This window comes from Sturnira hondurensis, unplaced genomic scaffold, assembly GCF_014824575.4.
Source record: "Sturnira hondurensis isolate 20B ecotype Veracruz unplaced genomic scaffold, ASM1482457v3 Scaffold0022374, whole genome shotgun sequence".
Lineage (NCBI taxonomy): Eukaryota > Metazoa > Chordata > Mammalia > Chiroptera > Phyllostomidae > Sturnira > Sturnira hondurensis.
In genome coordinates, this window is record NW_028095005.1 from 56,273 (window position 1) to 74,516 (window position 18,244).

General features: G+C 38.6%; 1 protein-coding gene across 1 annotated transcript in view; it reads left to right on the forward strand.

Moving 5' to 3' along the window:
* The window catches only part of MTHFD2L (methylenetetrahydrofolate dehydrogenase (NADP+ dependent) 2 like), a 96,883-nt gene that overhangs the window by 25,787 nt on the left and 52,852 nt on the right, over positions 1 to 18,244 (forward strand). The window contains exons 4-5 of the mRNA XM_037035506.1: positions 3,934 to 4,086; positions 5,445 to 5,552. Coding sequence (XP_036891401.1) covers positions 3,934 to 4,086; positions 5,445 to 5,552 — 261 coding nt within the window. The remainder of the gene's footprint in view (positions 1 to 3,933; positions 4,087 to 5,444; positions 5,553 to 18,244) is intronic.

Here is an 18,244-nt window from a genome sequence, read left to right on the forward strand (position 1 = left end):
TCCAGTATAAATAACTTCAACATTATCAGAAATGGAACATACATTTTAAATAATGTGGTCAGAATTGTCCTTATAAGGAATGTGGAATTTAAGCAAAAATTTGAAATAAGAGAGGGATTTAGCCAGTGACGGTTTCTTTCTTTCTTTATTTCTTTCTTTTTGAAAAGGCTCCAGGCAGGCAGAAAAGAGATAGCCAAGGTGGGAAGAGACTGCTATGGTTGGGAAACAGTGAGAAGAGCAGGGTTTCGGGATGAGCGATGTGATCAGACATGCAGTTCACAAATATAACACCTGCTATTTTGTGAGTAGCCCGTATGGATGCAAGTGTCAGGGAAATAATTAGGAGGCTATTGCAAGAATTCACAGGAGAGAAAAAAGCCAGAGAAGCAGCAATGGACAGCGGAGAGAGTGGTGACATGCTGGATGTGCTGTGAACGAGGAGCTAACAGATTTTCCAACGTGTTGGATGTGGGACATGAAATAAAGTGAGGTGTTCAGAATGACTCCAGAGGTTTTTTTTTTTCTGGCAAGTCATACAAAAGGATGGAATTGCCATCAACTGAGATGGAGAAGGCTATGGGTGAATCAGTTTAATAGTTTAATAAAAGAAGTTTGTGCCCTAAACACTCACACTCATGAGTGAGAGTTGTAATTAAATCACTAATGTGATCAACTAACTGAACTAATGTGGTAAGAACTTTTTATAGCAGTTCTACGGAAAAGCAGAGGAAAAAATTATCGTTTCAATCTGTGATGAGCAAACAGGTAGCGACAGATCTGTGTGTTGAAGAATAAGTTGGGTGTGAATGAACAAGGAGGAGAAACAAGTGATGAAAAATAATCCTGGGCAACAGCACAGAAATGTAAGAATTAATGCTAAGAGCTTGGGGATGGGACATGGTTTGATGTGACTGGAGGCAAAACTGTGTGATGAGGTTGACTGGAAAAGGATGGATCACTTGAAGAGAGGGAACAGTGGGGAAAAGATATAATCAAACCAAAGGGCATACAGTGTACTGTGCTAATGAACTGGCACTATCCCTCAGGCATTGGGAGGTGCGACGAGGTATTTTAATGCAAATTAATGTGGAAATCCTTGGCTGGAAAATAAACCAGCAATGTGTATCAATCCTTTTTTTCTGTGCCTGTCCAAAGGCAATTAAACATACTATAAATAAGACCACAGTTCTACACTGTGGTCCCTCAGGACATTCCCTGAGCTGTCCTAGTACAGTGTTTTAATTTGATGACTTTTTTTCTCTGGCATGACTTAATGACCTCTCATGATCTTAAATAGAAGGGGACAATACACACAAAGTGAATAATGCCAGCTTTCCCATTCATTTGTGTGGGATATCAAGTGGTGAACTGTTTGCCAATAAAAGGTTGTATTACCATTGAGGGGAAAAAACTGATGCTATTGAGTCTCATGGTTATTCCTTCTCTCTAAGACATGGGCCCCAGGAGTGGGACACCTGGGGACTTTCAGTAGCAGTCAGTCAAAAGCATGAAAGGAATTTATTTCTTTTACTCATATGACAAAAGGTAGAATTGGTTATAAAATGTTTGATACATGCATTCAGACACATATTAGTGAATCTAGTGATAGTGTTATATTTGAAGGCCTGGAAAAAATAGCACATTTCATTCCTTGGGAGATGTAGACACTTGCTAATTTAGAATTATCAAATGTCTGGAATAGAAGGGATGGGGGTCTAATTTTAAATGTTAAGCAGTATTTAAGATGCTTAATATTTATGGTTTCTATGTAATACATAAGGAAAACTGGTTTTAGAGCAAAATGATGTGTATTTGAATTCTAGCTCCTCCTCCTAGCGGTGGTTTGATGTGGACTGAGTCTCAAACTCTTTGAGCTTCATCTTGGTCCCCAGTAACTGCAGATACAGGGGAAACTGATGTGTTGGTAACATGAACACTGTAGAGCACTGTGGAAATGTAAGATATACTATTTCACACTACTGCTGCATGCTACACATTGCATAGTAAAAGGTACATCTCTCCAGGCAAAAATTGTGAGATTTAACCCACTGTTGAATTAACTTAGAACAACATAAAAACAATGTATGAATTGGTTTCCTTGATTTTTATAATGTAAACATTTTTAAACTACTGAAATAGGTTCTTTTCCTTTTAGACTAAATAACCAATACACGAATAAGCAGTTTTCATGCACCTCCCACCTTTGTCCACCCATTTGCCTTTAAACAACTATCGTATCATTAGCTTAAGGCCAAAGAGTTCTGAATGGCGATTGGAATCAAAGGTGGAGTACATCACAGGACTGGTCTGTAGTCACCAGTCTCTAGTGCTTCCCTCCCGAGTTTCAGATACATACATTTCTTCTTTATTCTTTCAGCTATTGTGTGAGCTGGATTATTTGTTACAACTTATTATAGTTTTTAGTGAATGAAACAGTACAGACCAGTGGATGGCAAACTTCAGGACCAGAACATGGCTCTCAAACTCTAGAAATGAGCCTTTGTAGAGTTCTTTCACTTAATGGTTAGTCCATACCTACATTAGCCAGTTTCGAACTTAGAGATGAATAAATTTAAGCCTTAGATCAATAATGGAGATTTCAAATATATGTTTAAAAAACAACAAAGCTTTTGATTTCATTTTTAAAAGTACCCATGACCTGAACCTTCTTCTGTGTGAGTGGTAAGTGTTGAAAAACTGAATCACCAACATTATTACCATACTCATAATCATCATTATTCAGATTGAACAAAGAACAGCTTTTTGGTGCTCAGATAGTAAATCGAACATGTCATTTTTGAAATTTTTTGCTAGAACCTATATAATTACCTTCTAACTTCGGAGAAAACAGATGGAGTTCTTACCCTTTTAGAATGTTACAGAATGAATAAAATTCTTGAAAGTGGAAAACTGTTGATTGGACAGATATTCCAGACACCCAATTTCTATTTGACTGTGATGCAAATGCCTGCTATTGTGTATGTAAAGGACTTGGTAGTCCGACAGTGACAACTTAGATCTCTTTAAAGGAAGAGGCAGTGGAGTCGCTTGTGCACCACCAGGGATCCAAGGTGCGAGGCATCGGTCTTTGAAAACAACTCGAACTTGGTCTTTGGTAATGTCCTTAAATATTATACCTGAGTGGCATTCATTGTGTAATGGACAAAGAAATTTTATGTAGCAAACACACCTTTATTTGAATATTTTATGTATGTGGGTTAATTGTTGGCTGGAAGGTAAGCTAAGCCACTTTTCATAGAGTAGCAAGAGCCTATTTTATGTTTCTGTTCTTACTACTCTTCAAAATGAGGCCATTGGTGTCTCATATCTGATTTGGTTAGTTCATTACTCAAGTTACACACTTTTTCTTTCAGATAGGAAACCGTAATGATGTTTTGGCTTTCAATGTGCGAGTGCTTCAGGGAAATGACCTGTGTGTATGTCTGTGTGTGCTCAACCTTTGCTTCTTTGTTATGTCTTCTGGGATGAATCGAGGCACTAATGATGTTATGACTATTTTTAACACTAACAAAACCCTATTCATCTAATGCTAGAAATATTTAATAAAAGCCTATTTGTGGAAGGGTATATAGTAAAAACATAGATTTAAATTTGCAAACTTACTGGGACAAAGACTTTTCACCTGGGCATTCCCAGATCTCATTGGTATTGTTTTAATTTGCAGACATGTTCCTTTCATCAGCCAGCCACTTCTGGCCTTGTACTTGCCTATTCTCACTCAGCAGTTATTAAATGCGGCCATTGGTCACTTGTCTTACTATTTTGGTATGAAGGAAAAAAACTGAGTGAGAATTTTGCACCTTTACTGAAGCTGAGTCATAAGTGATTTGGTTGTAGGTCCTCACATTTCAGTTTCCAGGCTGCCAAGCAAAAAGCAATTATAAAATTAAACCAATTTTGTGTACTTTTCAGACCATGTGGATGAGCGAACAGTATGCAATGGGATTGCCCCTGAGAAAGACGTAGATGGATTTCACATTATCAATGTTGGGAGGCTGTGCCTTGACCAGCGTTCTCTCATCCCTGCCACCGCCAGTGCCGTCTGGGAAATTATCACAAGAACAGGTAGGTAACTTGTGGTCTCTGGGACCTGGGTGCTCTGCACCAAACCAAGCATTTTGTGCATTGCCTGATGCAATGCCTTTCACTCAGTCCTACTGAGTGAAAGAAAATGATAAGCCATAAAACTTTAACCTATGGGAAAATGTAAAGCTGTATAAGTCAACGAATAATCCAAAATAAAATAAACTGGGGGGTAACTGTGCTTGCATCTTACAGGGAGTGAATTTTCTAGTAATAGGTTTGCTTCCTTACTTTTAAGCTAAAAACAATGTATTTTGATGTACATTTTCTAAAATGTATTATACTTTTTCCTACCTTTAAAAACAGAATGTGGTGAACATATTTGAATCATCTCTAATGACCCAGATTTTTAATTACAAACATTTACCTTTGAATTTTGCTCTAAAAACCAATGTAAATCTTGCAGGTGTATAGAGACATTTGCCTCTACATTAATTGACCCCATATTGCCTTTTGATTGCCTTTTGATTGCCTTCTATATTGATGATTCTCCTGCTTCCACCACTGTCACTTCCATTTGTGACGGCCTCTTCTCCTTTCTAACCTGCTTTTTCCAATTGAAAGAGAAAATTTCCAAGAGAAAGCAGATCCTAGAATTACACCCTTAGAATCTTAGTTATGGGGGGGGGAAGCAATTCTATCATTTTCTTTTTACGTATAAAGAAACTATGCCCTAAAGAGGTAAAGCATATTAAATCTGCTGCTTTGTATTTTACATCTTTTTAAGTTCCCAAGTTTAACGCTTGTCTCCTATGGAGTAAAGTGCATGCACTTTGTGAAGAATACTTTTTTCCTACTTCATTTTGTTCCAGTTGTGCTCAAAGTGTGATCGCCAATTAAACTTGGCATCGTTGTACTTTGCTTACTTTATAATTAGCAGTTAGTGTATTTTAAGCCTCTGTACTTCTAACTCTTCATATGAATCTCAATACTTAAAAGTAATTTAATGGAAAGAAGGGGAAGGGACTAGACAAAGACCATGTATGAATGATCCATGGACATGGACCACAGTGTGGGAATTGACGGTAGGAAGGGTGAGGAGGGCAAAGGGGAGAAACTGGGACAACTGTACTAGAATAACAATAAAAAAATTATTAAAAAACAATTTAATGGCAACTTGAAAATATTTGTGAGTTTTTTCCATGAGAACATAATCATAGAGGAAGTAACAAATCCAAGAGGTATTAAAAGAGTATTTATAAATAATGAATATGGACATGTTATAGACAAGCCACACAATAATCCAAATTTAATTAGAAGTTTTTAAAGAGTGTTCAGCTGCTGTTCTAATGTTTATTTGCTTCCTGCTGTTGATTATTTTAATCAAACTTTGTTTTAAGGAATTGAAACATTTGGGAAAAATGTGGTTGTGGCTGGAAGATCCAAGAACGTAGGGATGCCCATCGCCATGCTTCTACACACGGATGGAGAACACGAACGGCCGGGAGGTAGGCGGGGCCCTGGGGAGTCTGCATGCCTTGACAGTTTTTTCACTTCTTACAATCATCAAATCTAAAAGTGTGAAATTGTGACTTAGTGTATTTGTAGTTTTATGCAAATGAAGGTTTCCTTTATTCCTCATCTAATTACATGAGCACCTTGAACGTGAATAAAGGAATTACTGGAAATACGTAGCTACTTTGTTCCTGTTTTTATTTTGGTTATATATACTTATACTTTCTCTTAATCATTAATAATATAGACTTTAAGAAAAGTGGGAAGCTGGTGGATGTTGCCGTAAAATCATGTGACAGATACCTGCATACTCTCACACACACAGCCCAACATCACTGCACAGATATGTAGATATCTTATCATTAACCTTGGTGAATTTTAGTTTCCTGATTTCAAATTTCCAAATGCCTGTTTTAATCTGGGTTGACATAATACATATGAAATGATTTTTAAGCTAAAAAGCTCTATGAAAAAGTAAGCCCAATGATAACACCCTTTTTATCTAAAAGGGTGAATGATGACACTGGAAACCTGATTTTCCTTCCTGGGCCTAAAGATTTAAATACTGCCACAAGTCAAAATGTGTGTGTGGATCACAGTAACTTAGAGCCTGGTAGGGACTCCAGGGAACTTTAAAAAGCCTTAGTTTGAAGAACTGTGTGAAAGACCAAAGCTGGTGGTGAGAATACAGTTTTTATAATAACCGTCTACAAAGTTACATTTCTAGTTTTACTCTTCCCTTCTAACTTCATCTATTAGGGCTTGTCCATCTCCCCTAGGGTATAATGAAAATATTGATTCATATTTGTCTTTATGTAATAGGTTCTATCTTAAGCAAGGTAAAACAACCAGGAGTTTACTTAGGTATACTTTTTTTGTTGGAAAATCCTGGCCAAGAACCAATAAACAGTTTTTTCATTTTCAGTGTTTCATTTTGTCTCATCAATAAATAATGTAACATGCCCTGGCTGGTGTAGCTCAGTGGATTGAGCACGGGCCTGCGAACCACACGATCGCGGTTCAATTCCCAGTCAGGGCACATGCCTGGGTTGCGGGCCAGGGGACTCACGAGAGGCAACCATACATTGATATTTCTCTCCCTCTCTCCTTCCCTTCCCCTCTAAAGATAAATAAATAAAATCTTTAAAAAAGGCAAAAAAATAAATAATGTAACAATAACACAGCTGCACAACTGTATAATACTTTCTCATAAACTGTCTTACTTAGTTCTCAATAATTCTGGCATAAGTGTATTATTAGCATCTAGGAGCTAAAGGAAACGAGCTTCAGAGACTTCACGTGACATACCAAGGCCACTCAGGGAAGTAGTAACTCAAGTCATTTAGTCAGCTGTACACCTCCCCTTCCCTCATCTGTAAAATGTGCATGATATTACTATCTCCTTCACTGAATTATTGTGAAAAGTAAACAATATATGAATGTAAAGTGCTAATTATTGTGCCTGACATAGTAAGTTAAGGAAGCTCTCGTACACGTACACTGTGGCTATCACTGTTATTTCCCTTACTATGCTTGAGTTAATAATCTGTGGCCACATGACTCATGAACTTTAGAGTAACATCCAAGGTTAACTATTGTATTTTTCACCTTCATTTATTTCCTCTGGGTTTTATGTTTGCTTTATTTTGGATCAAATCCAGTCTTTGTTGTAATAATTTACAAAAATGTAGAATTTATAAAGTCTATAAAGTATTTGATGAGAAATATGACATCATGATAGTCCATACTTCACAGGATACTTTTTCTTGTAGATGTCAAAAAATTGTAAGCTAACTGCTTGGTAAATTTTAATCTTGAATTAATTGTCATATATAAGTCTGAGAAAATTAACTTAGCCTTTATTAATACAATTTTAAATTAGACATTTCTATGTCATAAAACATATTAATTTTATACATACATTATACCTTGTGTTATAAAATATTCTCATTTGAATGTATATTAAACATTGAATCCAAAGTGGAATTAGTTATGTGTTATGGATAACTTAAAGCCAGGTAGTTAAACTCACATTTATTGTGGCAGCACCTAGGTGCTATTATAATTACAGAATTGAAAAGGTGACAAATTATGTTAAAATGGTGATGAATAGCTTGTAACATGGGTGGTATTTAATCTCATGCATATTTAAGAGGAGTGTGCTGACATATAATATTAATATAATGAATTGTGAGAGCTGTTTACTGAAGATTTGGAGTCTGTGGGGGAGTTAATATGTCAAATGCCCGTGTCTGTGTAGTTAATGTATGTAAATCACTATGTGTGCATTGTTAACTGATAGAAATAATGAAGGAGGATTAACTTGGCCAATTCAAATCTATAGAACTTTTTCTGATGACACTCACAATGTTGAACATTCAGCTCACAGTGTATTTCTTTGTTAGTAGAGACTCAGAACTCTAATGATTCGTTTGTGTTTTAAAATCAAAGATAATTGCACTAGATAAAAATGGGCATACTGTCATTTAGCTTAAGTAATATGTGGCTATTCGTGGCTAGTTGTTAGTCTTGACTGTTTAAGATTTGGATCCCTGCTGCTTTTTGAGAAAGATCTTTTAATTTTTCAAGGACTTGAAATATTTCAAGGACAGAGAATGTACTAAAATCTTGAGACCATGGGTAGTGCTGGTACTCAGTGCAGCAGGATACCGCAGGGTGAGTGCCTTCTGCTGAGGACGTGCCGTCACAGAAGGCTGTGGAGGACGTGGTGTCGCGGCCACTATGTAGTTCACAGGGGGTAGGTGAGAAATAGTTCCTGTCCTCCATGAGCTTATGGTCATGATGCTAGTGGTAGGTGTGATATATAAGTGTGGGTGATTTGAATTATAAATACTCAGTGGCCCAAAATAAGTTTGGCATCCTTAAGCAGGCATGCTAGTTGCTTAGGGAATCCTGTGGTTAATTGGGGAGCATAAAGAGACCGATAGTGGGGAGTCTCTTCTCGCAGCCCCCACTACTTATCAGGATGTTTGGGTACCATTGTCACCACCCATTAATCACAGTGTACTCTTTTAACTTCTTTGTACGTAGCAACCTGCCCAGTTTCAGCTTCTCTTGGAATGGAAACCGAATACCATTGGCTTTAGCACAATGCCTTTATTTTTAACTTGACTGTGAGGAAGCAAGAGAGAAGTTCTGCAATTTCTCTAAAGCAGTTTTTTTCCCCTTCATGATACCAAAAGTCCCATAATGACCAAACATTATGATTTTTTCACCAAAGGAATACAGATGATTTTATTTCAAATTCTTTTCGATAATTAGCAAATTTATTTCTGTATATTTTTATATTTTATGTAGGATAGCTCATCTAAATAGATCCCCCTGATGGCCACAGCGTGGGTTCCATGTGCCTCTTTTAACTAAAAGGCGTAGCGTCAGAGCCGTGGCGTTGCTGCTGCGACTTTTTGAACAGCATTTTAAAAGGGTGGTCAACCAACTGACGTTGCTTACAGTTCTGTGGAACCAGGGGTATTCTTGATTTCATTCAGGCAATGTGCTCTGAGTACCTACTCTATGAAACACCGGGGCAGTGGTGAAAATGCTTAGTCCTCTGTTTCTTGAAGGTGAGTCTGCATCTTCAGGGCCCAACTTGGGACAACATTTTTTTCAAAGCACTGCTTTTGTAGTGGTGTTCAGCTTTCGTAGTCAAGCTGCCGTTCTGCTGCAACTTTCTGTATATCAGGAGTTTTTCATTCAGGGACCATCCTGTCTAAATGGAAAACCATGAGATATTTTGCTAGTAGAGTGCCTTTCCTTTGTGAAAGTTGGTTCCAGATGTGAAACTGAACAGCTTCGCCAGCCCAAGAACATCATCTCTCACCTACAGGAGGTGCGTGCCTTCAGGCAGTGAGACAGGGATGCATGTTCCAGGCAGTGCGACATGATGTGTGTGGTATGTGTGATTAAGCTCAGTCCCGTGCCAGGTGGGGCCCGGCATTCTGGGTTTTCAAAGAGAGGAGCCAAACAAGAACATCTAGAAATGCAGCAGTGAGGCAAAGTGATCAATACTGAGACTCTTCGCCTTGGCAGTGAGTGGAGCGGGATGTTTGCTGCCTCGTTGTCAAACTGGGTCAGCGAGGCTGGCAGGCATTTGGTGTCTGCGCCTCCCATCACACGACCCCTAAGTTAGACGTCCTCGTGATATGATATTAGGATATTATGTTTTGTGATGTCTCTATGTTGATTAGACTTGACTGAATTACAGCTTTGAGTTTTGCATAGTGGAAAACAATAGAAAAAAATCAAATACTTGTGCGAGTTTCATTTTCTCAGCTGCATAGTAAGAGTACTGTTTCATTTCCAGTGTTTCCTGAAATCAGACAGCTAGGATCTGAAAAACACTGTACTTGGAAAATATCATGTATTCTCATATCAAACAAGTGGGACAACTACACTGTTGAAACTGACATTAAACATTATTTAAAATATAAAGTGAATCTTTCTCTTTTTCTTTCATTTTCTCTTTCACCGTGACCTCTGAGGCATGGTTCGTTTTATTACCAGCACAAACCGTTCCTTTGGTAAAGTCTGTAAGTGTGACTGTCCCAGGCATCGCTCATAAGGATATTGTGGCCTGCTGCAACCCACCTTTTCAGCCGTTCCTCCTGGCACGTTCTCTCAGGGACTTTATGCTGAGGCTCCGTAGAAATACACATGTTCCCCAAACACGTCATCTCTCCCTTGCCTCCTTGCCACTGCATACACTGTGCCCTGTGTGCGGAATGCCATTTCCCATCACTCACCAGCCTTCCTCTCACCTCCCACCTGGCTTTCAGGATGTGGCCCAGATCTTCTAAGCTTTGCACGTTGTATGTGCTGCCAACGCAATACTAGTCCTACTGTGTATTAATTATCTACCTGTTCTCCTTTCCTACACATGTGGGAAATGAAATTCTCAATGACAAATATCTTATCTTAGGCTTTTTGTATCTCTGAAATTTAGCACAGGGCCTATTATGTAATAAAGCAACTAGTCAGTTAATAAAAGTTTATTTACTCTCTCCTATGTGCCAACTACTATACCAGTATTATAGAAAATAAGACCACAGGTCAGGGTGTTAAAATCAAGCAAACATTGTTATTGAAAAAAAAATCCCATATAGAAGGAAGGAAAGGGAGGAGGAAGGAGAGAAGTAGCTAGGTACTCCCTATACATTAATTTCTTAATATTTTAAAATTATAGGCATTTATATAGAAGTACTGCTTAAACTTCTTTTCCCCCTGAGAATCAGGCCACAGGGGAGGAAGGCACTTCATGACTACGAGGAAGTGGAGAGGATATCTCAGGGGCCTGGGGAGGAAGGGGAAGTTGTTGCTGACGGCATTACCTGAGGGAAGTCACAGTGTTGCCCAGTAAAGCATTCAGCATCTAACATTTTGTTTAGGCTAACTTTTTTCCTTGAGCTGCTGCCATGTGATGCCATATTTTTACAGAGGCACTGACTTCTTTGTCACTAAGCATGGGGCACGTTATGGTGAACAGGTCAGATACTGCCCTGTCCTCTTAAGCTTACAGTCTAGTAGGAAAGAAAGATGGTCATAAAACAATTAGGTGGGGATGATTAATCATTGTAATTGTGTAACGTGCTGCAAGGGAGAAATAGAGCTTTTGATAATAAAAAGCTGAGTTGAAGGGAGGGACGAATGCTTTCTAATTACAGTTACATGAGGATGTTATACCCCTTTTTGGTCTCCCTTCTGTTACTGTTATCATGGGATGTTTTTATTAGTTACCTCCTGGTACTGCTCTTCACTTCAAACTAAAAAAAAAATCTCACCTCACAGGCAAAAATAAAATATACCTTCAACTTGAAGTTATTAAAAAAATTTAAGATCTAGAAGAAAAAAGTTTACACAAAAGTTTATAAAATAAATAACTCATACCATAGATAAAAATGATGATCTGATGACTTCAGTATAGTTACTGGCAAGTGGTGTTATTTATATAAAGGTGCTAACTGCTTAAGAGTGTGGGCCCTGTTCTCTTTGATCAATAACTATCTCTGATGTTTCTTGTTTTGTTTTGTTTTTTTAATTCTCACAGTGTGTTGATCTTTAAGGTCCTTGTCTGCTTCCCTGTGTAAATAGTTCTGCAGTCTCTCCGGACTTCCCAGCACTGCTTCTCTTTGCCCCTCCCCCATCACTGTTCTGATTTAACTTCTCAGAGACACCATCCTCCAGCATCCCAGAGTGAGTATTTCCTCCTACTCATTCATTATTCCTCAGCTCAGATGGGACTTCCTGAGCAGGCTTCTCTGGTAATCCCTCCCACCCCCCCTGTCACCACTGTAGACATACTCGAGAACTTCTTTTCCCAATGTTTATCAGTTTGTGTCATTTATCATGGCATTCTTTGATTAATGTTCATCACTCACTGGACAGTTAACTTCGCAAGAACAAATACCAGCTTTGTGTTTCTGCCCATTTTATCTCCAGTACCTGTCTAAAAAGTCTTTGTGCAAAAATGAGTGAATAAATGCACCTGATTTGTAGACCAAGGGTGTTATAAAAGTTTGAATGCAGTTATTCCTAAGCTGTATTATTAGGAACACTGATGTCCCATAAGATCTTAAATAGGTTTTAGTTTTTTAAAAAGGGGAGAAGAATTAGTCAAATTAAATTTGAGAAATCTGGATTAAACAAAATCAAATAGAACTTGACTGTGATAGTTCCCAGGTGCTGCAAATCTCTGAGAGAATAATAGTATTTCATATTTGACCCCGGAAGTTATTGTCTTTCACCAACACAATATCTATATATAAAAATAAATATACCTATGTATTTATTTTTACATTTACTATATTTGCACTAGTATACCCCAGAGGTCTACCTTTTTTCCACAGAAAGAATGAGTAGGAGGGCAAGGACAGCACACGGTTTTTGACAATGTCTGCGTTTTTTCACTCTCAAGTGCAGGGGCCTTGGGAATACTTACTTAGTTTTAGTCTATAATTTGTAAGCACGTCTGTAGAATCAGACACTATAGTAAGAATTCTGAGTTTATTTGCATCTATTAATCTTGGAAAGCAGGAAATAAATGCACGAATTAAATAAAGCTTTAAAAATCGGACCCCGCACACAGACCTTTCCGTTAAAAAAACTAGAAAGGGAAGAGCAATCCTTTGGCCCATCCTCTCACTTGGCCGCAGTCCCACCCTGAGCCCGGCCGGCTCCCTTTGGCTAGGCTTCCGGAGGGTCTGGCTGCAATGTGGTTAGTTTTTTATAGCTGAAAATCTGGTTGACAATCATGAGTGCCACTACCAGCCCTGACCTGGCACTTGGTCACCTGGGGGATTGATTCATGTGGATGATTAACACATTTCATTCCTACTAAACGGAGAACAATCCTAAATATCTAAGCTTTAAAACCCGCGTTCTCGTTTTAACTGCCGAGTGGTTCACACGGGAGTTGCCGTTGTGACTGGCAGAGACTGGCTCGGGCTGCACGAAGCTCCGCGGGAGGATTAAATGAGCCAATACTTGTAAAGAATTTAGCGTTTACACACAGTAAGTACTCAGTACGTATCAACTACTACAGAGTACTTAGTCTACAGAGTATCTCAGGTGGGCCCCAGCAATATCCAGAGCACAGTGCAAGTGAGAAGTAGTTAAGAAAAATGGATAGCAAGGCTGGACTAAAACGGAGCCCAGAATGAGGCTACTACTTAAACTAGATATATTAAATCTTCATGGGTATATCCTTAGTTCCAAGCACATTGCTTTTTATATACTGGTAGTGAATACGCATTTGGTGAATTTATTTAATTGAATATAAATTATACTTATCATGATTGGGTCACTAATTTCATCCTGAGAGCTTTTTAGTAGGGGAAAATGACTAATTACCCAATAAAGTGTCTTTAAGGTTACAAATAAACACTTGCTCAGAATAAACGAAACATTTTCTGGTATTAAGACCAAAAAATAATTTCTCCTGAGGGTCCTTATAATCAGGAAATTATGTAATGGCCTGAGTAATAATTATTACATGCTTTTACATTTAATGAAATGGCCACATTTTATAGAATAATTTCTAGTAATTTCTGTTATTGTTTAAGCACAGATTAAATCTGCCTCTGGCATGAATTTCTCTTATTTCGCTAGATGTTTCTCCTCATTCTGTGTGCCTGGGTCATTTTCTTTTCCCATCTTCTAACCCAGTGGTTCTCAACCCTAGCTCCCTGCTGGAATCATCTGGGGGCTTTTAAAAATATGGCTGCCTGAGCTCAACACAGAACAATTAAATCTGAATCTTTACAAGTTGGACTTGAGCATTGGTATTTTTTGAAACATGGAAGATCCTAGTGCTGTCAGGCTTGAGGATGACTTCTCAGAAGACTGGAATGAGCCCAGGGCTTCACGTTTTGTTCCAGAGCCATCCCCAGAGGGATGCTTCTCCCTCCCATTGCTTTACATACCATCTGTCTCCCCGTGCTCTGCACCCAGGTAACCCGCTGTCTAGCAGCATTGCAATGCTGACCGTATCCAGTCCTTCACTCTTAGTCTGACTCCCCATGGTCTTCCCATCTTAGTAAGTGCCTTCATCATCACTTTACCAGTTGCTCAGGCCATCCTTCACTTCTCTCTTCCCTCACACCCTGTATCTTCTCCATTAGCAGTCATGGTCTTCCCACTGATAAGATCCTGGTCCCGATAGCTATTATCTCTCCCTTGAAACTATATAATATACAAACTAATTTCCCTGCACCTCCCTTGTCCCATTTCTCATTCACAGATTATTTTCCACTGGTGGGTCTTCCATCATCTCTGTCTTCCCGTAACATTCAGAACAGTGTAACATCAGAATGAAATTCGAATCCCTTCTATGCTGGCAAGACCTTACATGATTTAACCTGGGCTGCATCTCCTTACTCCTCTCCTCCCGCTCTCACCCCCATCACTGCCCTCAGTCACAGCTGCCTTTCGCTATTCTAGAATATGTCATCCATGCTAATGTGTCAGCATCTTTGCCCTTGATCTGCCTTTTGCCTGGATGCTCTTTTTGAAGTTATTTATATCACTTATTTGTTTACTTCCTTCACTTTTCTGTTCAAATGTTACCCCTCAGGCTGCCCCTGACCACCCTACCAAAACACCACCTATGTTATCACTTTCTATTCACTTACTCTGTACTCTTTTCTTAGCACTTATTGCTGTGTAAAATTTTATTATGTACGAATTTGCTCATTTGTATATTGTCTTTGTTGAATAAATGTATCCAAGGTTTCAATTCAATAACTGTTGGCAAATCTTGGGACATATTTTAAAAATATCTACAGACACTGGTGGTCAGGAGTCAGGCAGTCCTCCTCCCTAGTTCTCTCTCTCAAGGGAACTCTAAGGTAAATGTTTAAAAGGAATGAGGTTAAAATAGTATGTGAGCAGTTAAATGGGAAACCATTGGCCCAATGTGTTTGGAAGAGAACTGAAGGACCGATACACCACAAATGCATACAGGTCAGCCAGGTCTTGACCAGATGCAAAGGCATTAAAGCCTGGCCCATTCAAAGCATGAACAGAAGGTTTACGTCGGAGTGCTCTGTAACAATATCTAAAATAATTGAGACAATTTAGTCCAGAAAAAGCAACTGAAGCTGGAATACAAAATGTACAGTAAATGGAATTCAGTCAAGAGACTGCAGCATTATTTTAAGATGTGTTGAGTGCTGTTCTGTTGATGGGTACTGAGTTCCCCTTCCTGGAATTTCCTCAGTGATTTTTTTCTTTTAAACCAGACTACGGTAATAGTTACTGTGGTGAGAATGACTCAGTTCTTCCTTATGAAGAGGAAGTGACAAAGGCAAGCCCTGCACGTGAGATTCCAGCTCCTTTGAGGTTGATGTTTTGCTTTATCTGCTGATATAGGTACAAGCAGGTATTTGAAAATTTGCCTTATAGAAAAGGAAGTTGAGACTTGTTCTATGTTTCTGTTGAAGATAGATGGATGATCGTGGTAAAAGTTGCAAAATGGTTAGACTTCAGCTTTTATAAGGAAGGGGTTTCTAGCAGTCTGGGCTAAAGTATAGGCCTTTCTCATGTTTTATGGAAAATAGTTTATCAGTGGGAAAGGATGGGAAAAGCGTATGGGATTGAAATAGAAGCAAAACAAATTCCTACCCACGTCAGAATCTGTCTTCTCCAAGACCTTTAACTGTTCCTACTCAGCCAGAGTACGTGATGGTGGTCTGTATACCTTCTTTTAGCATGAAACTCATCATATGGTATTATAATTCTTATTTACGTGTCTGCTTTTCACATGGGACCAGAGAATGGTGAAGCTCCATTGCTTAGCATGGATCTGGGATTATTTCTTGATTACTGAGTAAATGAAGGCAGGGAATGGCCTGGGAGCATCCAGCAGAGGTAAACTCATTTAGGGAATATTAACCAAAAAAGGTACTCTAAAATGAAGCATGTCGTATCACTTTTTCTAGTTTTTTAAATAGCAGGTATTTTCCTCAAATTGGCACTATGTTATTTGCCAAGAACTCTTGTTAAAACCTGCAACTTCGCATAAGTTGCAGAAGTCACGATAGCATCGAAAACTGCTCAGGTGGCTTCCGGCAGACAGTCCTTGATCGCCTGAACTTTTGTACAGTAAGCAGCGTATCTTGGCTGGCAATTCATTAAGTTCTAACAGAACTCTGAGATTCTAGGAGACAGGTTCTAAGTGTTTTATTCCTGCTATATCTTAACACTGATGACCTAAAGTACTGGGCACAATGAAGTTGTTTATGACTGCTTGTACTTTTTTTACTGTGTCTCTGTAATAGTTGAAAAGTTAGGTCCTTGCCAGGGTTATTGTCATGTGAGCAATGAGAATATAAAACTGAGTGTGGGAAAAAGTCACCTGTGGGTCAAAGGTACACACCATTCTGTGGAGTAGCTAGTGCAACTTGTTAGTACCCACGATCCTGGGGAGGGACTGGGGAGACAGAAAGAACTAGGTGTAGCAAGCCAGAGGACTCCTTGAGGCAAAGTAGTGGGAGCGCAGAACTGAAAATGGGAATGACAAGGATTTTCACAAGGCCAAGTACGCCAGGCTAAATAAGGATATAGTTAGCAAGTGTCCAAAGTTCAGACAAAACAGAAGTGAAGCCAGTCAACCACTGAAGTCGGAATCAGTAAAAGTTTATAGTAAACACACCAAGAAAATAGTTTCAAGCTGGGAGCCCTTAAACCAAAACATGGAATGAGGTTCAGGGCATATTGTTATCAAGCAGCTTATATTAGTGAGAAAGCAGGGACATTTTGTTCCTCACAATATTATATTGGTTACAATATTAGGATTTTCTTAAGTGATAGGGAACTGTTTACCTGTAAACATTCAATGTTTACCTCATATCAACCATGGAAAACAATTCAAGTTTTGCTTATGATTTTCAGAGGCATAAGCAAGAAATGACCCAGGTCAAATTAGCCTTTTCAAATAAGGTGAATTAAGCTTGGCTGATATAACTAAACTAGTTTCGTCTGCTCAGGGAACCTTCAAGGTTAGTCTCTTTGTTTTTTTATTTTAACATGAGACAGCACTCAGGACCAGGAACAGATGTCAAGGGGCATAGGCATTTTTGGAAAACATTTGCTTTTAAGCCTCTTGGTTCACCTCTTCTTTGCTATCCTCATCTGACTGACTGAAAGCCTTCCCGTGGTTTGACATCACCAAGGTCAGAAACTGACCAGTCAAGCACAAATATGACTTTGATTATTTCCCAGGCTTCTCTCCAGCCAGACTTACTGCGAAGTAATAACAAGGTAAGGAGAGTGGAATAACCCAAAACGTGTTTTAATACTGATTGAAAGTCACCTCAATTTTTTTTCTTTTAGCACGTTCCACAGGAAAAACTCATATGAACAATATTCCCAGAGTTCTTACAATTCCAAAATTGTTTGCCTCCTCTAATCTTGAAGGACAACTTGAATGAATATAAAATCCTTGGCTTCTCATTTCTTTACATGGGTCTCTTGTAGGCAATGCCCTGCTGTTTTCCGCAGTTAAATGTAAAATTTTGAATTTTTGCTTGGTGGCTCAGAGGATTCTTTTTTTAATCTTTAAATCCATCTATCTTACTGAATGTGTGTTAGTGTTGACCATTATAAATCAATTTATATGAATTCAAGTCTTTTTTTCCTCAGTTTTTTGACTTTAACTTATTTTAAAATTTTTTGGCATAATGTTTAAACATTGTTTAACTTTTTCATAACAATATTGTGCTGTTGAGCTTATCGGTATGTTGGTAAATTCCTTACATATTTTTTGCATTTTTCTTGAGCCTGCCACTTTTAAAATGTGTGTGTGTGTGTGTGTGTGTGTTTTAACTTAAGAGAATTGCATACAAATTCCCTCTTTTGGGTATATATCCATGAATTTAAACAAATGCTTATAGTCATGTAACTACAGTAGAATCTGGACAGTTCTATCAGACCCAAATTCCCCTGAGCTTATCCTTATATAGTATTCTTTCAGTGCTTTGTCAAATGCTTTTTAAAAAATTGCTTACTATTGAATGAGCTGGATTTCTTGGATCCGCTCTTTGCAGGATTCTTCTGCGAGTATTGTGGAGGAGGTACTGGGCAGCTTTTGGATTCCTCCTTCACAAACTTCACAGTCAAACGACTTCCTTCCTGTTGAAATGGCTCCCCTGTGCTTCCTCAGTGCTTCTTT